The sequence below is a fragment of the Monodelphis domestica genome, chromosome 3 (assembly GCF_027887165.1).
Source record: "Monodelphis domestica isolate mMonDom1 chromosome 3, mMonDom1.pri, whole genome shotgun sequence".
NCBI classification, from domain to species: Eukaryota; Metazoa; Chordata; class Mammalia; order Didelphimorphia; family Didelphidae; genus Monodelphis; species Monodelphis domestica.
In genome coordinates, this window is record NC_077229.1 from 514758502 (window position 1) to 514782966 (window position 24465).

The 24465-nt window shown below is 38.5% G+C and overlaps 1 protein-coding gene across 13 annotated transcripts in view; it reads left to right on the top strand.

Moving 5' to 3' along the window:
* ARL15 (ADP ribosylation factor like GTPase 15) overlaps window positions 1-24465 on the top strand; it is a 485879-nt gene that overhangs the window by 117206 nt on the left and 344208 nt on the right. For 7 of the 13 annotated variants that reach the window (XM_007486307.3, XM_007486298.3, XM_016431294.2 and 4 more), the window contains one exon: window positions 20056-20151. The exons of the other annotated variants lie outside the window; for them this stretch is intronic. In XM_007486307.3, the coding sequence (XP_007486369.1) occupies window positions 20056-20151 (96 nt within the window). The remainder of the gene's footprint in view (window positions 1-20055; window positions 20152-24465) is intronic. 13 annotated transcript variants of the gene reach the window in all.

Genomic DNA, 24465 nt, shown 5'->3' on the forward strand with positions numbered 1-24465 from the left:
TCAATTTTTGTAAAGGGGCACCCTGATGGGTGCCATGACTGAAGTGTGACATGAGCCTTTTCCAATACAATGGGTGGCCTAACATTCCTCTGGAAGGCCAAGCTCATTAAATATTCTGCTCCTTCACCCCCCCTCCCCTTCTCCCCCTCTTCATGCACTTAGCTTGAGTCGGGCTAAGTCTGGGGTTTCTTCACTGAAGACTTAGGAAAATTGCTTAGAGTTCTCAGATTGAATTTTTTATGTGTATGACTTCATGATGGCATTAGCATGTGCTTTGATCCATGTGTGAATGGCGCTGGGTCGGCTCTTACTGCCATATCCAGATGGTGTTACAGGGAACAAACAGTTGTGTTTTAGGATTTCTCAATAGACTGTCTAGACTGGCCTTGCAGCAGACAGATACAGCCACCCATCAAATTAGCGTTTGTCAGATTTATGGTAATGGTTCACCAAAGCCTTCCTGTCATTGACATGAAGATTTACGCCTCTAAAGTTATTTTCTCCTCCACAAAATATAGCTGGTGATTTCAGAGATTTTTTAAGTTAAAAAAAAAATGAAAGTCTCCTTAATGAGAACTGCTTCTCAATGAAAAGGGGAAAAAAAAGGAAAATTAAACTGGGTTAATTCCTCAGAGCTCTATTGATTAGGGAGATGCTTTCCCTGTCCCCCCCCAGCCAAGCCCTCCCTGCCAGTGATAAGAGGATGTTCTGTCCAGGTTGCTGTCTCCCATTTGCCCTTTTTGGAAAGAAAAACATGTATGTGGAGGACTCTGGCCAGATTTTGCACTTTCATGTTGTTACACTGGAGTAACGTGAGCTGCCGCTTCAACGCAGTGGGAATAACCTTTTGACAGGCAGTATGTCCATTCTCAGTGGCAATGTTTTTCCAAGTCTGGCCAGAGCTCCTTTGATCATCCCTCCTTCAAATTTGGGGGTCGCCGCTACGAGGCTCCGCAGCAGCCACTGGTTGCTGATCCCAAAGTACCGACCACGAGGGTTCCAGCAGTGTCTCTGACAGCCTCGTGGTGCTCCTTTAGTCGGCTGTGCTGTGCGAGGAGGGGATGCCCCGTGGCGGGTGGGATGCTCCTGGCTTACTTGGTGCCGATCCTCCTGAATGAACGGCTCAAGAGCTGCCTTCAATATGATTTTCTCCTGCAGCAGTTCGAGCAGCTCCTCCACCAGGCATGCCGAGGCCTATTTGGAAAATGCTCTTCCCTATTGTTAGCATGTGTAACTGACAAATGATGGGGAGGCAGGCGAGCCAGCGAGGGCTGGGATGGAACGTTCAGGCAGACGGGAGATGGGAAAACAGGCTCTGCAAGGGCCCTCTTTCATCTTTCCGGGACCCCGGTATTGGGGAAACCCTGCTAACTCCTTGGTATGCCAAGACTGAGAACGGGTGCCTCCAGAGAACAGGGCAGAAGCTCTCTGAAATCTTCCTCTCATGGTGCCTCTAGTCTAGCTCAGTGCCAGAAGCACAGGGAAGGCTGCTGAAAGGAGCAGACTGGGTAGTCTGTAGGACGGCTTGGGAGATCTGCAATTGATCCGGCATCCCTGCCTGCTTCTTAGGGCTTTCTCCTCCTAGGAATTTTTGGATAGATTCTTAATTTGTTCCCTTGGTCATTGCATGCGTGTGTGTGTTTTCTCAAATTTGTTTATCACAAACTTGCTAATAAAAACATTAAAATGATGCTTTTAAACACAGTGGCAAATCAATACATTTCTTCTGTGCTCATGAATTATTGATTTTGAACACAAGATTTTAATGTACACAATTGAATTAAATCTCCTGGATTTAAAGAAGTCGTCTCCTGTTTTGCCTTCCTCATTAATGGTGAGAGTTTTCAGTTAGGCTGTAATTTTATTTTATTTTATTTTTTTCTCTTATAAATTCTGATCCACTAGAGTAAACTGATAATGCATCTGATTTTCCTGAAAATGTTTGGAAAAGACCATTTTATTCAGCATTATTTCTAAGAAATATAGATTCCTTGATGATTCTTAATAATTACGTCTAATTTTTATGACACTTTCATTGCCCCATTAAGTTCATGTACTTCTTTTAAATATAGCAAATAAAAAGCCAAAGCTTACATACCCTATATTATAAATTTATTTACTTAGAGCTGTTAAGGAAGAAGGAGTTGCAGTAGGTAGCCTCTAATATTGTGGTTCATTGATATTCAAATTTTCTTATGTTAGGATAGTAAGATTTGCAGTGATTTTAAATCTTTTACCCCTTACAAATTTCTCTCAGGAACTGGGAGGGTTAAAAGAAATGTCTGTCTTTTAGCAATGAATGTGAAGCATTAATTTAGAATGCTTCCCCGGCAACTCTAAAGCCCACAGTCTTTCTAGAAATCCCTTTTTTTTTTTTTGGTAACTTGGACTTTGTTAGTTTTAGAGAACAACTTGACTGTATATTTGATGTTTAATTAATTTGTCTGATTAGAAAATGATTTTTTAAAGGACCAGATTGGTTTTGCAGATGACTACTTTGCTTTTGGGTATTATAACAAAAGCAGCAAAAACAAGTCATTTAGGTAGGGCTTTATAGTTTACCTTTCTTTTCGTTAATTTGCATTTAATCTTTCTTGGTGTATATTGCTGCAAGTTTTATAAACTAGATTGAAAAATGGAAGTGCAAACTTGATTTTCTTGGGGTTCGCTGTAGCCTGCAGAGAGAATATACACTTGAAAGACCCTTCTATATATTTGTGACTTCACAATTCTCTCTGTCTTTTCAGCTACCAGATCCATCTTCTACTACAGAATATTTTTAAACTAGCTGTTAGTTGTGTCTTCTTCAGAGGTACCTGTTTGGGGGTGAAAATAGAGAGAGGAAGTTGAAGTTCTTTCTTTCTTGTGCTGTCTAGTAGCCCACAATGATTTAATTTAATGTGTCTGGTAATGTGTTAAGGAGATGCAAAGAAAAAAAAAACAACAACCTCCCTGCCCTCAAGGAGCTTACTCTCTAATGAGGGAGACCACCTTTGAAGACATCTATCCAGCTATCTATCCCTCCGCAGGAGATGTACAATTTAGAAGGTAACCAGACAACTTGGTGGCCCAGCCCTTTGGAGTCAGGAAGACCGGATATCAAATCTAGCGCCAGATATTTACTAGCCCTGTGTCCAGAGCATATAATGTAACCGATTGTTGCCTCAGTTTCCTCAGTTGTAAAATGGAGATAATAACACTGCCTCCTTCCTGAGGTTGCTGCGAAGATAAACTGAGATAACATTTAAAGAGCTTTACAAATCTCGCAATGCTGTAGAAATGTGAGCTATTACTAATATCAAAGTCATTATTGGGATAGTGAGCAGAAGAAGGTAAAAGTGGACCAGAAAAGGCCATCTTCCCAAGATAGGATCTGAGCTGGGCTTTGAAGGCAGCGAGGGCAACTGAAAGGGAGAAGAGGCGGGCGGGGAGCAGGGCATGTCAGCCAGGAGAGACAGGGTCACAGAGAAGGGAAATGGGGTGCCCTGTTTGAGGATTTGCACGCGGGGGCTAAGTAGGGAGTAAGACTAGAAAGATTGGAAGGGTCTAGATTTAGAAAAGTTGGAAATGGCAAACAAAAGGACTTGATATTTGATCCTGGGGGTAAGAGGGCAGCTGCAGTGGCTAGATCTGTACTTTTTGGCTGTTAAATGGGCAGTTTCATTCCTTATCTCCCTGGGCCTTAGTGAACTTTGTTCATTTATTTTGGAAGTAAAGCAAGTAAAAAAGAATGTTTCATGCTTTTCTTTATGAATTTAAGTAATAAAATGTGTCTTGACTGTTCTGTTTTAATATTATAATTCTTCCAGGGAGAGAGACAGTGTGATTCTAGAAAGAGAAAGGAAGGGAAAGGAGAAAAGCATTTCTGTAATAACTACTGGGTGCCAGGCACTGTGCTATATGCTTTACAAATATTATCTCCTTTAATCCTCACAATAATTCTGCAAGGTGGCTGCTGTTATTGCCCACAGTTTAGAGTCGAGGAAAACAAAGTAAAGAGAAGCTAAGTGAAGTCTGAGGCTGGATCTGAACTAAGGACTTCCTGACTTCAGGACCATTATTCTCCACTCATTGCTCCACCAAACTGTCTCTCAGCACAGGATTTGGAGCCAAAACAGTATCTGCTTTATTACTTATTTACTGTCTTTTGACCTCGAACAAGTTGTTTTTTTAAAAAGAATTTTTATTTATATCTTTTGTTTTTATGTTACTGTGTTTCCCATTGTATCCTTTCCTTTATTCCTCCCAGAGAGTTATACCTTATATTAAAGAATTTTTAAAAAGAGGAAATAAATGAAGTCCAGTAAAACTAACCAACATATTTAAAAAGCCATTTGTTGTAGGCAGTGTTTCATATCAGCTATCCTGCTCTTTTGAAAAGAAATAAATAGATGGGAGGTTTCATCTCTTTTTTTTGGGGGGGGGGACCTGGCCATTGCAATGTTGCATTATTCAGTTTCAATTGTTTTATTATTTTATTAATTTTCCATTCCCATTCCCAAATTGTTCTTTCCATTTATATTGCTGTCACTATTGTATACTTTATTTTCCATTTTCTGATTATTGTATAGTATTATTTTTATGTAGAATGTATTTTTATATAGTATTGTGAATATTTCCCAGTTGTTCATTTAAGTTTTTCCATGCTTTTCCATAGTCATGATATTTATATTTTCTTGAAGCATTCCATTTATATTCAGGCCCCACAATTTGTTTAGTCATTTATCAGTTGACAAGCATCTACTTTGTTTTCAGTTCTTTCTTTCTACATCTCCTCCCCATCCCCTCAGGTGCTGTTATGAATATTTTGGTTTTTATGGTGCATTTTGTTGTTGATGTCTTTGGGTTATTTATAGCAGTGGAATTTCCGTGTCAAAGGGGATTGGTATTTTAATAATTTTTGCATTATTATTACATAAAATTATGTAATTTATATATATGCCAGAACCTCTCCAATATTGCTGTTTCTTATCATTTGTCCTCTTTGCTATTTGGCTAGGTGTGAAGTGAAACCTCAGGGTTGTTTTGATTTTTCATATTTTTAGTGATTTGCAACATTCTTTCATTTGACTATTAATAGTTTTAAGTTCTTTGGTACTCTTTGTTCATATTTTTGACTAATTCTGTATTGAGGAATGGTTGGTCTCATATTTCTGTTAGTTGTCACTACATCTTGGATATCAAATTTATTAGAGTTACTTGATTAAGAGAAATTTTTTTTCTCATGACCAATTTTCTCCACATGTTAGTTATATTAGTTTGTAAAACAATTTCATGTAAAACAATTTTGATCTCATATAATTAAAATGATCAATTTTATTATTTGCAATTACCTGTATCCCAGATTTGTTATTAAGAATTTCATCCTAAGGGATTGATGTGAAAGGTATGATTTTAAATATTCAATACATGTACCATTTTAATTTTACTGTAATCTATGGTATAAGTTTTTGGTCCCAGCCTAATTTCTGCCTGAGTGCCTTGCAGTTTTCATAGTCATTCTTGTCAAATAGAGACTTGCCTAAGTTATTCATATTGATGCTTTTTTTGGATGCTGGGTTATTGAGTTCGATTATTTCTGATTTGTACTTGTCTAATATATTCCACTGATTTGCATTTTTTAATTTAAACTGGTGCTAAATAATTTTAATGATTGATGCAACGTTACATAGTTTGAAGTCTGAAATTGTTATTACATTTTCATTCCTACGTTTCTCTCTATTTTTTTCCTTATAGACTAGATTTTTTTGTTCCTCCAAATAATTTTGTCTAGCTCTTTAAAGAATCCTTTTGGTAAGTCATTTGGCTTATCTTAAGCTTTGTAAATTAACTTTGTCAGTATTGTCATTTTTATTTCAGCACAGCCCATCCATGAGCATTGATTATTCCTCCAGTTTTTTTTATTTCTTTAAGGAACATTTTCTAACTATATCTAAATAGTTGAGTGTGCTATGGTAGATTGAATCAAGATATTTTGCATTTTGTCATTATTTTGAATGTCTCCAGGATTCATTTTTATTATGTAGAAATGCTGTTGATTTTTATGAGTATTAGATAGTAACCTGCAGCTTTGTTGAAGCTATTGTTTCAATTTGTTTCTTTGCTTATTCTGTTGGATTTTAAAAATAAATCATTCTGCCAGCAGCAAAAAGTTATAGTTTTGTCTTCTTAGTTTATATTTATGACTCAAGCTTCATCTTTTATTGCTTTTGCTAGTATTTATAAAACTATATGAATATTAGCATAGAAAACTAATACCTCTTATATTTATTAGGAGTAGGTATCCCTAGTGTATATGCTACCATACCACGAAAAGATGGTTCTATGCCAGCATTTTATAAATTCTTTCTAAAAAGGCATCAATGAAGGTTTTACCTTTTTTTTTTTGCACCTAATGAGATAACCATGAGGTTTAGATGTTTATATTTTTAATATGAATACTTATCTAGTTTTTCTAATGCCAAACCACCCTTTTATGTCTGGCATAAGTCTAGGCTGGTCAAAAGAAATGATTTTAAGAAATAAATTGCTGTCATATTTTTTTGTATCTTGTATCTTATTTAAAACTGGTGAACTGATAATTCTAAATGAGATTGTACATAATGTTCTTTCTTTGCTTTATTCTTCCATATTATTGGTATTAGGACCATGATAGGCAACCCAAAAACTTTAGTGTAGCTTTAACCTATCAAAGTATAAATCTACACCAAGGCTTTTGAGATATCCTAATCTGTCTCATAAAAAGAATTTATTAGGAGACTTTATTAAACTTTCAAAAATAATTTATGTAGCAATGTTTGATTAGATTATTTAAGTTCTCTGTTCTGTTAATTTGTTTTTTTTATATTTTTAAAGATAATCCTTTAAAAAATTCTCAGTTCTGTTCTAATTCTTTTTAATGCTTCTGATTTTGTTAACTTGTTCATATATTACCGTGTTGATTTCTTTTATTGCCTTTTAAATCAAGTTGGCTAAAGGTGTCCTAGAGGGTCAGAAACCAATCTAGAAGCATTTGAGTCATCAAAGAATTAGCTTTTTAGTTTTGTTTATCAGTTCTGTGGTCTTTTTGGTTTCAAGTTTATCTTCTAATTTTCAGGATTTTCTTCATGCTTCATTTTTTATTTATTGGTTTATTTGTTGTCTTTCTCATATAAAAATTCTGTTTGATTCCTGAAGGTGAATATATTTTTAAGGATGTAAATTTTCCTTTAAATGCTTTAGGTGCACCCCAAAGATTTTGGCATATTATTTGATAGTTATTCTTGTTTTTCACCTAATTATTGTTTTTTTTCATGATTTGTTTTCCCTCATCCCCCACTCTTATAGTATTCCATGATAAAGTCACAAAGTCGCAATTCTATGTTTTTTTGTGTTCTCTGTGTACTCTTTTTACTACATTATGTTCTATAAAGGATGTGTTTAGTATTTCTTCCTTTTAATACTTCTTTGCATTTTCTCTGTTTTTTTTTAGTAGTCCCATTCAGCAGCCACTAGAAATCTTTCAACCTTAAATTCTATAATGATGCATTCAATTATATATTTTTCCTTTTGTTATTTTTGTTAGGTCTATCCAATTCTGAGAAAGGAACATTATGGTCTCCTATTACTTGTGTTGCTGTTTTCATAATTCACTTAATTTTTCCTTAATAATTTAGTTGATATGGCATTTGGAATAAGTAGTTTTTATTTTAATTAAAAAAAACAAACAAAAAAAACAACTTACCTTCCATCTTAGAATCAATACTTTGTATTGGTTCCAAGGCAGAAGGGCAGGAAGGGCTAGGTAGTTGGAGTCAAGTGACTTGTCCAGGGTCACATAGCTAGAAAGTATATGAGGCCATATTGGAACCCAGGATCTCACATCTCTGGGCCTGACTCAATCCACTGAGCCACCTAGCTACCCTTCCCATTTAGTTGTAATATTGATATTGTTTTGTTGTTTATTCCCTTTAGAATAATGTCATTTCCTTCTTTATCTTGGTTTATATTGTAAATTTGTACTTTTGCTTTATCCGATAATGTAATGGCAATTTCTATGCCTTTGTTTTTTAGGTATGTTTATTGTAAGAAAGAGACTGTGGAGTTTTGTGTTTTGTTTTCTTATTCAGTCTGTAATACTTCATTCTGTTATATTGTTGAATGCATTTCAAGCAGTATGTCCAGGAGAAACCTTCAGGCCAACATATCTCAAACTGAACTCATTATCTATCCTCCTAAAATGTCTCTTCTAAACTTTCTGTTTTTGTTGTAGATGCCACCAATCTTCTAGCTTCCCGGTTTATAACCTCAGCATTATAAGGATCACTCCACATAGCCAATCGATTCCCTGGTCTTAAATTTCACTTCATCTCTTGTCCCCAACCCATCTCCCCTCTGTACACCTCTTACCTCTGGCCTAGATTTTGCAGACGCTTCCTAATTGGTTTCCATGCCTCAAGTCCCTCCCAACTGCAATCCAGTTGCACACTGTTGCCAACATAATTTTATAGAAGTGCAGATCTGGCCATTTGACTCTCCGAGTCTGCCAATTCCAGTGGTTTCCTCTTGTTTTTAGAAAAAAATATACATGCCTCTGTTTAGCTTTTTAAAAAGCCTTCATAACCTGGCCCTAATCACTCTTTCCAGTCTCATTTCCTATTACTCCCCTCCCACATGCTACAATGCAGCCACCTGGCTTTCTCTCTTTTCCCATAATTCCATATCTTTGCTAGGAGCGGTTATACTAGATATCTGCAAAGCTTTCCCTCCTTACCACTGCCTGATCAAATCCTTCTTTTGCGTAAGGATAAAACTTTTGCACCAGTTCCTACAGGAAACCTTAAATGATCCCTGAAATGACTGATTTCCACCTAAATGCGTTATCATTACTTTTTACTTATTAAATTTATATTTATGCAGCATATATTTCTATGTATCGGATCTCTATTAGAATAGTTAGAAATTGATTCTTTTTTGCACATTTTGCTTAATGTCTGTCCCATAGTAGGTTCTTCGATCATATTTATTGGTTGATCAAACTTATCAAAGTTAATTTTATGTTTTTATCCATTTATGTTTCTAGTCTTTCAAAAAAGAAAATTGGACTTAAATTTTTTTACTTCCTCATTTAAGAAAACATTTTGTTCTTAAAACTAGTTGTGTCTAATCTTGATATAACTCTATTTTCAGAGGCTTTCTTCCTTTCCCCCTTCTGCCTCTACTCCTTTGGCAACTATTTCCTTGTTTTGGAGTGTATTCAATTTATTGACCCCCTTTTTGTTTGTTTGTTTTTTTTTATTTAGCTATCTAATTCTTCCCATCTTTATTTCCCTCTTATTTTCACTTTTTACAATTTAAATGGTTCAGGATTCTTCTTCCTCACCAATTTATTTTGTCAGTTTTTTCTTTTTCTGTACCCTTTTCAAAGAAGGATTTCTTTACCTTGTTTTCTTCAATAATTTTTGTCCATTTTCAACTATCTGCATTGTTTCTGTTTGCTATCACAAAAAGTGATGCTGTAAATATTTTCATGTATTTGGATACTTTTTTTTCTTATTGTTACCAGTGACCTCCTTAGGATACATGTCTGTTAGTCGAATCTCCACAATAGAGTCATTTTAGTCACTTTATTTTCATAATTCCAAATTGCTTCCAAACTATTTGTACTAATTTAGTTTCCCCAATCACTATCAGTTGCCACTAGTGTGCCTGTTTATCCCTGTCCATACTCTCTTATGGTGTTATAGGGTTTCTCCCCCCTCCCCCAAGTATTGATTCGATATCCTTTGTTTTGTCATATTTATCTATAGAATTTTATACTATTTTTCATGTTAGTACTGGGTCAATCCCTATATTTGTCATCTTTGCCAATTTTCTAGTTGCGAGGTGAATCCTCAAGGTTGTTCTAATTTGCAGTTCTTTTATTATTTATGATTTGGAGCATTATTTCTTAGTTTGCAGTTTTTTATAGCAGTTTGTTCTTAAGCTTGGATCACTTGTTTATTGGGAAATGGCTTTATATGTCCCCATCCTTAAAAAAACTCTTACTTGATCCATCTATCTCCTCTATCATCTTATATTTTTTAAACTTTTTTGTGCCTAAATTCCTTGAAGTCTATATATAGTTTATGTCTCCTTCTTTCATCTCACTTTCTTTTTAATGCTCATCATTGTGGTGTCATCATTCAACTGAAACTGCTCTCTCCATAGTTGCTAATGATCTTTTAATTGCCACATCTTATGACTCTTTCTCAATTTTAGACTTCTTATTCTTTCTTCACTGCCAAACACCCTCATCTCCTTGATATTCTCCTTTATTTGTAGGTTTTCTCAACACTGTGCTTTCCTGGTTTTCCTCATATTTGTCCGATCTCTCTTCAGTCTTCTTTTCTAGGTTGCTAGTCATCTGGGTTTTTCCTCCTCCTCTTTTCTTTTCTTTTCTTTTCTTTTCTTTTCTTTTCTTTTCTTTTCTTTTCTTTTCTTTTCTTTTCTTTTCTTTTCTTTTCTTTTCTTTTCTTTTCTTTTCTTTTCTTTTCTTTTCTTTTCTTTTCTTTCTAAAAATGATTTTACCTGGTATTTTTCAGCTCCCATGGATTCAATAATCTCCATGATAATTTTCAGATGAATTTTTTTTCCCTATTGGACTTATTGTACCTGTCTAAAACTGAACTCATCATCTTCATTCCTCTATACTCAAAATCATCCCTTATTCATAAATTTCCTTTTATTGTCAAGAGTACCATCATCTTCCTAGTCACCCATGCTCAAGACCTAGGTATCATCCTTGATTCATCATTCTCTTTCATTCCCATGTGTATCTAATGTCTTCCTGTGTCTTATTGATTTTACCCTTAAGATTTCTCTCCTGGACTTACCACTTGCTTCCTGATTTCCAAACAATGTCGCTTTTGCTGTCTCATCTGAGAGTTTCCTTCAATGCCTTGGGCTTCTTCCAAATGGAACTTCCAACCACCTCATGGTTTTCTCCACCTGGATTATTTTTCTTAAGATCTACTCTCTTAGTCCTATGCTGAGTTCCTCCTAGAGCCCGCCTTTTTGTGAACTAGCTGTCCCTCACTTCTTCCATACTCTGTTCCTAGTTTCCAGTATTCAAAACTTTTTTCTGGCAGGGAAATCCATTCGCCCTTTCAGTTTTCTTTTCCTCTCTTAGAATATACATTTCTTGAGCCTGGGAACATTGTATTTGCTAGTATTTATGTTGCCATTGTTGACCCCAGTGCCTGATACAGAGTATGTACTTCATAAATGCTGGCTTACTTCCTTCATAGGTTCCTTGCTTCCTTTTTGACACTACTACCACCCCAGTACAGCCGCCCATCACCTCTCATATGGATTGTTGTAATAGACTTCGGATTGGGTTCTTTGCCTCATGGCTCACCCCACTTTAGCTCTTTGGTCCACTGTCTGTTCAGCTGCCCAAGTGATTAAAAACAAAACCAAACTCTTATCTTACTCTTAGATCAATACTATGTATTGGTTCCAAGGCAGAAGAGCTGTAAGGGCTTGGCAATGGAGCTTAAATGACTTGCCCAGGGTCACTCAGCTGGGAAGTGTCTGAGGTCAAATTTGAACCCAGGACTTTCCCTCTTGAGGCTTTGCTCTCTACCCATTGAGCCTCCTCGATTTCCCTAACTTACTTTTCATTCTGCTTAGTTTATAGGAGAGTTGTAAATGAAGTCGTCTTGGGAAGGCCGCGTAGAGGCTTTCTCTTCACCTAGGCTGAGGTCTTGACTATTTCATAAAGCGAATAGCTCAAGCCCAGATCGTGTTGAATTGGTGGGTCCAGGCAGTTCTAGTGTATTAGGTGGTGGGTGTTTCCCAAAGTCCTGTGGCATGCCCAATGGAGCAAGAGACACATGGAGCTCCACTGTATCAGTGACGCATTGAAAATAGAGGGTAGAAAACTACAAAATGATCGGGGCAACTAGGTGGCACAATGGAGAGTCAGGATAGCGATGGGAGGGCTTGAGTTCAGTGCTCAGACGCTTCCTAGCTGGGTGACCTGGGCAGGTGACTTAGCCCCCGGGGCCCCCTGCGCACCCCCTTTGGCCTTGGAACTCAGCGTCATTTCGAGGACAGAAAGTGAGAGTTTTTAAAATGTCAGTAAAGTTTCACATGGGTTAAACAGGACATAAAAATCCAGCGAGCAGTCAGCTCCTCAGCGGGCTCAGGCTACTCCGCCTCCCCTGCTGTGGGTGAGCGTAGCACAAAGGAAGGAAGCGGGTGTGGACAAGCTCTTCTCTGCCCATGGCTCCCGCTGCATCCGAGGATGCACAAGAAGCACCGCCCTTCGCTTGTGGAAATCGGCCTTAGAAGGTTGCCGCTTGCCTCCTGCTACAAGCGATGCTCTGATTTCCACCAAACATTTGTGGTGGTCCGAATTGTTTCACTACCATCCTCACAACCTGCCTTCTGATCTTTACAAATAGTTATTTTTGCTTTGGGGGGAGGGGCACCTTATTTTAGGGCCAACTCACTCTTTCGTCAGTGAGAGGGAGGAAATTTGAGGCCCCCCCCCAGTAATTCTCCGGCAAGGTTAGCCTAGTAAATATTTTGTAAGCGTCCCCCCCCAACATGGGGGAGCGGGGAGCTGGCTGAAGACAACCTGATAAAGAAAGGAAATGAGGGAGGAAGACTCGGCATGGAGGCAGAAGTAGCAAAGGGCAACATAGAGGCTCTTTGGCTGTAATCAGAGGCCAAGGGTTGGCGTCCCAGATCCCTTACTGCATGGGGGTTCTGGGCCGTTCTCTGCCCGCTCTGGGCTCCCTTATTAGGCTGCTTGACTCGGTCGCTGCTAAGCTTTAATCGAGGATACGTGATCTGCCGCCAGGGCCGGCAGGGATGCCAGAGGGGCAAAGCAGTGGCGAAAGGACGGGGTGGTGAGGCTCTCTGGGTGAAAGGAGGACCACGGGAAGAGGAATGCAGCGAGAGAGAGGCAGGTGGTGGGGATGCTCCGTCCTTCCCTTCCTCCTCTCCTGTGGTCCGGACTCGCGATGTTGTTCTGGGGCATTCCCAGCGCCCAAACTCCTCCTGCCCAGGTGAGCCTGCTGGCCATCGCACGGCCGAGAGCATTCCACTGGCAGGGAAACGAGGGCCCGCGAAGTGCATGAGGATCCCCGGGGGCTCGTATTGACTTGGGGAACCCCCCATTAACATTATACGTGCTTTATTGTGTTTTTAATGGATTTTGTTAACTCTCCCAAGTACACAAGAAACAAACCAACGACCCCGGACCTTGCTGCTTAGAATCAGTACACCCTATTGGTTCCAAGGTAGAAGAGGGGTAAGGGCCGGGCAGTGGTGGGCAGACAAGTGACTCACCCAGGGCCACACGGCCAGGGAGGGTCAGCGTTCTGATTTGAACCCAGGCTCTCATTCAGCTGAGCTCCCGAGCTGCCCCTTCCTAATTACATTTTCCCTGGGCTCTGGCCGTCCTCGGAAGGGTTGTGGGCCCTGAAGAGTGCTCAGACCTTTCTCGGCACCCTGTCTCCTGTGACTGGGAGGCAAGAGGGTGGAGCACTCAAGTCCTGCCAAGGCTTTTCCTTAAAGAGGACAGAAATGGGAAGCGGCCTTCTGCTCATCCCACCTTCTCTCCGGAGCTCTTCCTTGTTTCAGTTCCATGGAGCGGAGTCCCCTGGGGCCATCCGTACGCCCGTTCCGTCCTCCTTCCTTTTGGGTGCTGTCTTTCCTCTTAGACCGTCAGCTCCTTACAGGCAGGGACACTGCCCTCTCCTTAGTTGTAGCCCTAGTGCCTAGCCCAGGGCCTGGCTGCCCTGGGCATTAAAGACTCATTGGAGAGTTTCTTGAGGCCCAGAACCGTTCCGTGACCGTCTCCAGGGTCAGCTCCAAAGCCGCCTGTTTCTAGACAAGCCCTAAACTCCCATCTGGATGGCCCATTCTGGCCGCTCTGTTGACTCTAAAAATGCCCCTTCGAAAGCTGCTCCCAAAGGGAGATTCCTTAGTGCTCTTCAGCTTTGTAGCATAAGGTTCTGTCCAGCAGCCTGGGCCTCCCTTCCCTCCAGCTACCCTATGTGTGCCCTTTTCAGTCGGTTACACAATTTGGCCGCACTTTATCGCCATGCCATCAGGTGACTTTTATGGCGAAGTAACGTTTGAGACCCTTTTCCTCACGCCGGGCCTCGTGTGAGCACCTTCGGTGGGCTTGTCAACAGTTGTTGTTTGCGTGTATGTGCCTCCATAATGCGCGGCTTGGCATCGTTGGCCGTCGTATAGGATCTTGGAAATCTTGGCTTTCTCTCAAAGTGGAGCAGCGTGTCACTTGGATACGCCGTTATGCTGTGTGTGATTTCCTGAACCTTTTAAGATATCTGCATGTTTTCAATAAATGAATCAGCTGCTGTTGTTTGGACTTGCTTAAAAGGAGTTTGAGTACTACTTGGATCTTGTTGGTACAAAGCATCCAGACCTTTTTTGTGTGCCACAGAAGACAGATTGCTTGTAAGAAATGCAGGCAGGTAAAGGGATTAGTTTTAATTATGTGCCGAGCTAGTGTGATCATGAAGTGGGGGGCAGCCCCTCCCCCCAGATGCTTCCCAGTGTCTCAGTGCCTTGAGACATCTACCTGAAAGACGTGTTAAAAGAGTGGTAGTTCTCTCCTTGGGTAATAGTGAGAGCTTTCTCACTACCTGGAAAAAACAGACGCACACACGCAAGTTCATGGTGCTTTCTGCGATGAATCTCCTGATTATTGCTTTTCTCTCTCTTTCTGCCTTGCAATTTCAGTTCTTGACTCTTCTGTCAGCAAATTTCTAGAGTGGGGCCCTTTGCACACATATGTTCTCACATATCCTTAAAATGGGATCAGCGGAGATGCGTTGGGCACTTTAATGGAAATATCTACTCCTGTTCCTTATCAGTCTTGCAAATGGTCTGCCCCTTCATCCTAGAAGACTCCAAACGAACCTAAGTAGGAAAAAAAAGAAGAAACCTATTAACAGTTCGGTACAAGTAGTAGTCTATGTGGTAGCAGGAAGAACGCGTTAGACATTCGACAGTTTCGGAGCTCTTCTGGCCTCTTCCTTGTCAGAGGAACTGGAGACGTTTCACATCCTAAGAAAAGTCTGCGTCATCTGTAGAGTGACACTTCTTGAGGGAAGCCCTTTGTCAACCCTAATGTGCTCTGTACTTTTGGTGGTGTGATTCCTCTGTACAGTGCTGAGATGATCCGTCAAGGGTTTGAGTGCCTGCCACGTGCACAGAGCGGAGCGAGTCCTCCAAGGAGGTTTCACCTTCATTCTTAGGTCATTGGACCTCATTTCTTCTTCTGCAGACCAAGTCTTTTTGATGATTGAGATCAGCTTACCCGATGGAGGGCGTAAGTCACGTTGGAGACGTTTTTTACCTTGGCTTTTGTTTAACTTAAAGCTGACAGAGCTTTTCCCTGGGTTCCACATAGGAAAGCCATCAAGTTTCAGAATGAGTGTCCTTTAGTCATTCTAAGGCCACGTGGAACAGCAAAGAACAAACACAGGAAAGACGTGCTATTCTTCTGTTAGAACCCCGTCTTTCACCACGGCAAGTCGATGGGATGCATCTTAGCATCTCTGGGGCTCCATTGTGACGCCTAGGAAGCTCCCGGGGGCCGGGGGGCCAGTCCCATTCACATCCAAGGCCATCTGGGCCTTGCTCTTCTCACTTCTAACAGCCGAGGGCTGGGCTCTACGGGACCCATGATTCTCGGCTCCTTTGTTCCATGGCCCAGAGGGCTTTGCCTGAAAGGAGTGTCACTCTCTGTTGTTATTTGTAGGTGTTCCCTTTGGATTCTGCCACTAACACTCCACCCTAATGTGTTTAAGTTAAGCCCACGCACAACACTACTAATATTAAAGGAAGTGAAAATCTTAAAAGTTGTCAAGAGCCAAAATGAAACACGTTCCCCATGAATATTATCCCACCACCTGGAACAGTCCATTTTCACTGCACGAATATCAAGACATATTCAGCAATGTTCCCTGAATTAAAAGTTCCCTGGTCACATGAATGGAAATAGAGTATAACTGAATTCTTAAGATAATTTTTATTCCTTCCTTCTAGTAAAGGATATCTAAGTGATACCATGTAACTGGGATTATAGCAGCAAACACTTGAGCGCCTGCTATGGGTACGAAAGTGTACTAGGAAGCGGTACAAAGCCAAAAAAAATAAGCCACCGTCCTTGTCCTTAAGTAGCTTCGGTTTTGGGGAGGGGCGAGGAGCAGCTGGGTCATGCAGGAATACATCCAAACTAAGAGGTCAGTCTAGAGTGATTGGATCAGGGAGTGCACTGACAGCCAGAGAAAGAAGAAAAGCATGTAGAAGCAAAGAGGAGCTTTGAATGAAATGTCAAATTCTGGTGAGCAAGTCTTGCATTTAGGTTATGAGTGTAGCCGGGGAAGAAGCACAAAGCTGAGCTCGACGGCACCTCAGAACCATGGAGTCCAAGGCTGTCAGATTTTGTGAACTCTGAGCCAGCTCAGTGGCTCCACTAAGTTTGGTATATGGTGCACCCCTGGGAACGTAAGGACGCCAGGCTGCCCAGGGAAGAATGAATTGCTCCAGACCAGAATGCAGAGCCGATCATGCAGTGGGCACCTTGAATGGTCCCTGCTCTTTTATCATAGTTGAGAGAGGGGGATCTCAAGTTCGTGGAACAATAATTAGGGGAGTTTGGCTTGACTCGAAAGGGTGCAAAGAATCAGAAATATAAAAAAAGGGTCTAGAGAGGTAACCTGGAGTCAGATTGTTCAAAGCTTACCTGTCAGGTTGAGGTTGTCTTTCATTCTACAAGCAATAGGGAACTTCTGAAGATTCTTAAGGGGGAAAGAGTAGCAAAGTCGGATCTTACTCTTTAGAATTTTTTTTTTTTTGGTGGGGCAGTTAGGTGGCAGTTAGCATTGTATTTGGAATTTGGAAAACCTGAGTTCATATCCCCACCATAGACACTCCCCGTGTGACCCCGGTTAAACCATTTGTCCTGTGTTTGCCCTCAGTTTTCTTCTCTCTGAATGAGGATAGTAATAGTAGTAATGAGATGTTTGTAAAGTGCTTTACAAATCTTAAAGTATAAGATGCATTATTATTATTTGATTACTTTTTATTTTTGATATTGTTTGAATAATTGTGTGGAAGATGAATTGGAAAGAGGAGAAACTAGAATCAAAGAGATAATTTTAAAGGCTATTGCAGTAGTCCAGGCAAGAGGGGTTGCATATCTTAACTAGGGTAATAATCTCCTTTTAAGTGGAGAGAGATTGAAATGGGAGAAATATTTAGAAGGGTCAGTAGGGTTAGAAGCTGATTGGAAATTGGTGGCAAAGGAGAATAAAAGTCAAGGATGATTGAACTTCTGAACCAGGGTGATCAGAATTCTGGTGGTGTTTTCAGTAGAAATAGGGAAATTTGAAGAAGGTTAAATATAGGAGATAAAAATAATGGATTCTCTTATGGATGTGTTGTTGCATTTGAGGTACCTTCCCTACACCTAGGTGGAGAGGTGCAGGTGCAGCGGGACTTTTGTGATGTGGAACTAGCTGGAATTCAGGAAAGAGATACCTGGATTCGTCCTTGAATGTGGGTGAGCTCTTGGAGGGCAGGGACCGTCCTATTTAGATATTTGTGTTATAAGCAAATAGCCTAGGTACTTTAAATAAGTGCTTGGTATTTGATTGTGTAGATAATCGAACTCTAGATCTCTGGGATCTGATAAGATCATGAAATGCAGAGTAACCGAAAGAGAGATCCAAGTTAGAGCCTTGGGGGAAACCCATAGTTTGGCGATAAAGAATTAATGATATCATTCAGAATAAAAGCTTGAGAAGAACCAGATTGCTAAGATGAGAAATAGAGAATATTGTCCTGAAAATTCAGGTAGAGAGACCTCCAGAAGACTTATGTGGTCCGAAGTGTCTAGGGCTACAGAGAGAGCAGGGAGGGTGAGAACTGGAAAACATGAAAAGCTGTTCGATTTAGCAGTTAAGAATGTGACAGGCTTGATGACCTACAATCAAGGCGGAGGGACACCTGTACTAAGTGGGCTGAGCTGAATTCGTGTCAATATTAAGTATTACTTTCCTGACCACATATGTTTTTGTATGAAGATGAGGGGAACCAAATCTATCCAAACCAAGTACTATGCCCTTGTTGAGTCTTCTTTTCCTAAGTTAGAGTTACCTAAAGCTTCCTTTTGTTAAATGTTGAATAATTTATGAGTATTCCATTCCATTCCAATTTTGAGCCTATATGTGGTCAGTCCTATCCTATGATACTGGAGTTAGGCTGGAGAAGTAGAGAAATTTTTCTTTTTTTTTTCTCCTCTTCTCCAATCCCAAAATCTGAGTGAAAGTTTGAGGAAGAATCCCTGATGAACTCAATGAATAAGAAAAAATGTTATAATTTTAAATAAAATATGCAACACAGGCTAGCATATTCATATTGTTTGGAACTAAGCACAACTTATAGATATATATACACATACATATAAGTACATATGTAATTCACATATATATTTTATATATAGTAATCCCAGTGGATTCCACCTTTTTTTGAATGTTTACCCCATCACTAAAATTTTTTGAGCATACTTATTAAAATATGCTTATATTTACTTATAAATTTTATGCATATTAAACTTAAAATTGTCACGCACCTTCCAAGTCAATCTAAATGTTAAATATATACACGTACAACCCTACCAGTTTTTCACTTTATATTGATACAAAAATAGAGAATAAGAAGAAATGAGATGAAAATGAAACCATATTTGTTCCAAAAGTGAAATGTGAGTAGGAGAGTAATGTGGCCACAGCTGCACCATCACTTTATCATCCAGCTTTGTGAAGAGGAAAAAGAATTGAGCTACTGGCTGATTAGGAGTCTCCTGGAGTATTTCAGATTAGAGATAACGAGAGTCTGGGCTAGAATGGTGACTATGAGTAAAGTCGGGGAAAGATGGGAGAGAGAGAAGTAAGAAAATTTGACAGCTATTTGGGTATGTGGGTGAGGGACAGTTTAGGCATGCAACATGACACAGGTTGTGAGACTTAGTCAATGGAAGGATAGTAATACATTTCATGATAATGGGAGCCTAGGAAGAGGGTTATTTGGGGGGGAGATAATATAATGGCACCTGTCATTAAGATCACAATCCATTTGTGCTTGTACATCCTAGACAAGTCAGTTTTCCCCACTCAGAACTGAAAGGTGGAGATCACTGCTCTGGGATGTTGACTGTAGCTATGAACTGATGTTGGTTCACAAGAAGTGTGAATGCTTTGGGGATTTGGAGTGGATTTTCCCAAACGCATCTGCTCTACTGCTGCTTTGCGGACCTTGTTCATGGGTGGGTTATAATTGTGCTGAGCAGCTGATGTCTAGTTAAGAAATGGGGAAGGTAAAAGTTAGTACAGCAGAGGAGTGTTCCTGGGGGTGAGAGCAGCAGTACTGTAGGATAAAGATACGTGTGGTGGGTCAAAGATAAATCCTATCATTGGCTATTGGGAGGTAGCTTGGTATGCAGTCTGGCTTCCCACCTTTGGATTGGTTGATCACATGCCTCTTGGGGTAGGAGCTGCACAGCAGTTTTGACCCCTATTTGGGAAAGTCACTCATCTAGGGAATGCCAAAAGATGCCTTCAGCCTCACTCTGTAAGTGAGTACCTTGAAGCATCACGTGGGTGGAAAGAGGTCTCTTTAAACAAGCCGTACAGCAAAATGTTTGGGAGAAAAATAGATTGCAATAAATTATATTTATTTAACACTCTTTAACAAAGCTGTTCCTCACAATGAGGTCTGATTAAGGAGAGCCTAGAGAAATAAGTCCCTTGCGTGTCTATGATCAGTCTATCAGGTGAAGGGAAAATAGTGAGTTTTATGGTTCTATGTTGCAAATGATGTTTATCTTTGAATATTAGAGTTTGAACATAATTTATTCTTATTCAGATATGTATATCACCCTTCTGGGTATTCTGCCTCCCTTAATAATACCCCCAAGTTACTTTTTTTCCATTTCAAAACTCTTTTTTTATTAGGATAAGATTTAAAAGATTTTTTTTACTTTAGGTGACTATAAAATATCCAGCTGAAAACCATCAACCATTTAGACTGCAGGCTTCATTTGAAATGTGTGGTTCTGGATTTGAATCAAGTATGAAAAATGTGAGTTTCATAACTTTCTCTTGGTTTCAAAAATATTCTAGGGCCAGGAAGATCAAACAATATCTCCCTTTCCCGCCCTCTACCATCCCAAATAAAATAAGGTTATAGAATATTTGTAATTACATCATTAGATTCACTTAATCGTATAATGTGTAAAGAAGATACTTTCATTTTTCATAGCTGTTCTCTTTACCTTCTCCCTTTTCTCCAAAACTCAAACTGACTTACTCTTTCTCCAATTTAAGAACACAAAGATTTCTAAAACATTGTTGATACAGGGAGATTGTCATCTCTTAATTAACTTCCCTCTTTCAGAAATTATCGGATTTTTCTCACTTGAGCTACGGCTTTTTGATTATTGGGAATAGCTAAAATGGGGACTAACATTAGGAGAAGGTAGATGGAGGATGAGGAGCTAAAAGGGAAGGAGATTTTTTGGAGGAAATAAATCTAGTGAGTAACATCCCATTCTTTAGTATCTATTTTCATAATTCCCTAGAAAGGGATGGTATTTCTGATACTAAAATGGAGAAATATTGACATTCCCTTTTAGTGCAGGGAATTTTGGATGGGAAAACTTAACTATCTGAGGATCTATATTAATTTATAATTAACTGATAATTTTTCTCCAGACTGTCTCTTTTATTTTTAATTTTTAATTCATATTTTTATTTTTAATTTAAAATATAATATAATTTAAATTTAATTTTATGTTTAATTCAGTTGCATTATAGCTTTATAGTTATGTAATTTTCATGCTTCTTGGGTAGATCTTTTAGAGTGAACTTTTGAGGAGAGCATTGACAACAAACAGTGGGCAGGGATGAATGGTTTGGTGAACTTCATAGGAAAGAACTCCCATATCAGAGAGATCACAGGCATTTGAGTATTGAGTTGACTTTATAGTTAACAGAGCCAGAATAATTATAACAGGAGTACAGAAAATCAGTTATTGAATTCTTGGTACAGATTGTAACTGGTTTCATCTCTGTCTCTCTTATAAGATTTGTGTAGGAGGATGACTTGCTCCCCCCTCCCTTTTCTTTTTGCTTTACTATGAGTTCTGGAAAAGTGACCACATTTTTGGACTTCTTTATATAACTAGGAATTGCTTGTTTCTGATTTTGCATTTAAGTTAATTAATTGGTAGCTCATGTCAGCATTTTCTAATAAGTATTAGAAAATCCAATGTCTTAAAAATAATATGTGCTTAATTAAAATGTGTATATGCTACTAAAATACAGTATAATATAGTATATTTGTTATTTTCTTCCTTACCTTCAATTTTGCACTGAATATATTAAGGTTGGAATGGCACTTTTTAAAAAAATAGGAAATGAGGTTCTATTCTTTTAAAATACTATGCTGGGGAGAAAAAGGCCTAGTATATAATTTATAGCTCTTCTTAAGTTACTTTCTCTGGTCTTATGATTTGAGTTTAATTTTTAGAAAAATCAGACATCCAGTCCTAAAGCAGAAAATCCGTATACCTGAAAGATTATATAAGAAAATATAATCCTTATGAGATGATTTAAAGCAGAGGTGTATATGCCATGAAAACTTTAATACTTTATCAAGTACTCAAGAGATAAACAGAAACATTAGAAATATTTTACCTCCTTTCTCTCCTCCTTTCCCTTCCCTCTCAACAAACAAACACGTTATAGTGGAAGATGCTAATAAACTTGGATTTAGCAGACATAGGTTCCAATTCTAGTTTTGTTTCTTATTGTATTTTAGCTCAATAAGGTTATTATAAAACTCTAGACTTCATCTGTTTATTTTGGCTTCAGCCTCCTTGTTTGTAAAATGGGGGATTGCACTCAGTGGCATCCAATCCCCCTTCCAGTGGTAAATCTCTGATATGTGGATTCTATATATTTCTCCAATAATTGTAAAAAGATGCTCATTTAGCATGTTCCCAAATCAGTACTGACACTTTTCAATAGGACTTAATTCTTATAGGAAAAGAGCTTGAAAATAAGCGTGCCAGTTCTATGCTTTAGGCCGGTGATCCATGGTTTCATTCACTGACTGGAAGAAATGTGACAAAAGAAATGTTATCATTGAATAGAATTTGTTAGAATCACTTAAAACAGGAAAGTATTATAGTCGCCACTTTAGTAGGTGAATTTTATTCTAAGTGTTATACTCTCACAGTGACAACCATTCCCGAAGATGAATTTTTAAATACAGAAACCCCTGTATATTTTGTGTGTGTGTGTGTGTGTGTGTGTGTGTGTGTGTGTGTGTGTGTGATCTCATGTAGAGCAGTTATAGATCTTTATCTTGTCAATTGTGGGATTTCAGCTTTCATAATGGAAATTAGACATTTGAAATGCTAGTTCCAAATGCTGGTGACCTTCTAGGTGTGGAGTTTGTCAGTACTCCTTGGTCCCTTTGAAATGTCTTGGGTTACGGGGAGGAGCAAGAGATTTATGGCTCATCCATATTTAAAATTTCCATGGATTATATTCTCCAACTGATTGGGCATGTGCTTGTTTTCAGGTTGTTGCTACCACTAAAAGTATTGTTATAAATATTATTCTGTATATGAAGCCTTTAAATTTTTAAATTTCAATTTTAAAAAATGGTAGCTAGTTATCATAGTCAGAATGGTAGACTTGGAGTCAGAAAGACCTGAGTGTGAATCCTGCCTTAGTTACTTACTAGCTGTGTGACCCTGGGCAAGTCACCTTAACCTTTATTTGCCTCAGTTTTCTTATCTATAAAATTAGGAAAATAATTACTGTTCTAACTCACAGATTTGTTAAGACAAAATCAGATTTTTTTAAACATTATTACTATTCAATACTTTATAAATGCCAGTAAACAAAGTCATTGATAATATTCATAATAATAATGACATAAGTGTTAAATGCAAGAAAAGTAGCAGCATTTACCCCACTTACTCATTTGAAGCATTCCAAAAATAGAAGTATTTTTATTGCTTCATTTTCCTCATATTACAGCTGGGTAAATGTGTATGTATGGGGTGTGGATTTGGTTTTTTGCATGTGTTATTTGCATTATGATGGTAGATAAGTTTGCATTTTGGGAAAGGAGGTTATGGTTTGACTAAGGCCCCAAAGTTTTTAAAAAAAGGAATGTGATTTTCAATAATGAAATGACTAACCACTGCTGTCTTCTAATGGCTCATTTCAAGTCTCTAAGTTCAGAGAAATATACAGGAAATTCTTGATTAGTTTTTAATAATGAATGAATTAAATGATCATTATACACAAAAACAACCTTTTTCTCTCTCTCAGAGTTACTAAAATGTTAAGATACAGAACTAAAAAAAATGATATGCATCCTCTAAAGCATAGTTTCAAATGTTTAGTCTTTTCCCCTTATTTGTGTAAAGGTAAGAAAATTGATTGCCAAGTAAGAACACATCTCAATTGAATTAGTTAATCAAAGGTGTGTCAGTGCCTGGAAATCTTTGTTCAATGGGAACATAAACCAGGTATAACAGGAAGTCTGTTGGTCAGATCAGTTCAGGGATTTGGTCAAGATCAGGACCTAATGGATGTTTGTCCTTTTACATGTTTAGAATATCATGTAATTCACTCTTAGTTTTATTCAGTGTGCATTTATTTCTAATTTAGAACTAATTTTATTGATGATAGGTATGCTGTTTGACTTTGAGATAATTATTGAGGTGCAGACTTGAGTTTTTCAAGCAGTCAGACCTATGAAAGTTCTCTAAAATATGCTAATCGCCTTATTTAGTTGTCTTCCCTCAATAGTCTTTCCTGCTTCTGAGAGTGGACTATCATTTCAAGAAAAATAATAAGATCATTTGAATTTGTGAATATGTTTTTATCAAAAGAAAAAATTAAATAACTTTCTCTTTAAAAATTTGTAAATGAGTTTTTAGAGACTCTCATGTTATTGATATTGATGGTCCTGAATAAATTCTGATATGTTTTTCCCCCCTCATTTCTCTGGTTTATATACTAGATACTTATGTACCCAGGAAAGCTGGGAAAATGCATATTCTTTCCCCCATTTGGATACTCTTAGCCCATTTACAGACTTGCAGTCCACAATATTCCAGAAGAATTTTTTTTAAAGAGAAAAAGAAATCCAAAATTTGTGAATGAGTATCTCTGTTTTCCGACTAGAAGCAAGCTTCTGGATGACATTGTTTTGATCATCTTTCTTACTACTTGCAGTTCCTAGCGGAGTGTTTTACATGCAGAAGGTCTTTAATAAGTGTTTGTTGAATTCCATGAAATAAGATTAGTCCCAGAGATCTGGATAAATCTGGAGAGGCATTAGAGCATGGAAGGTGGAGGCTAGACTACT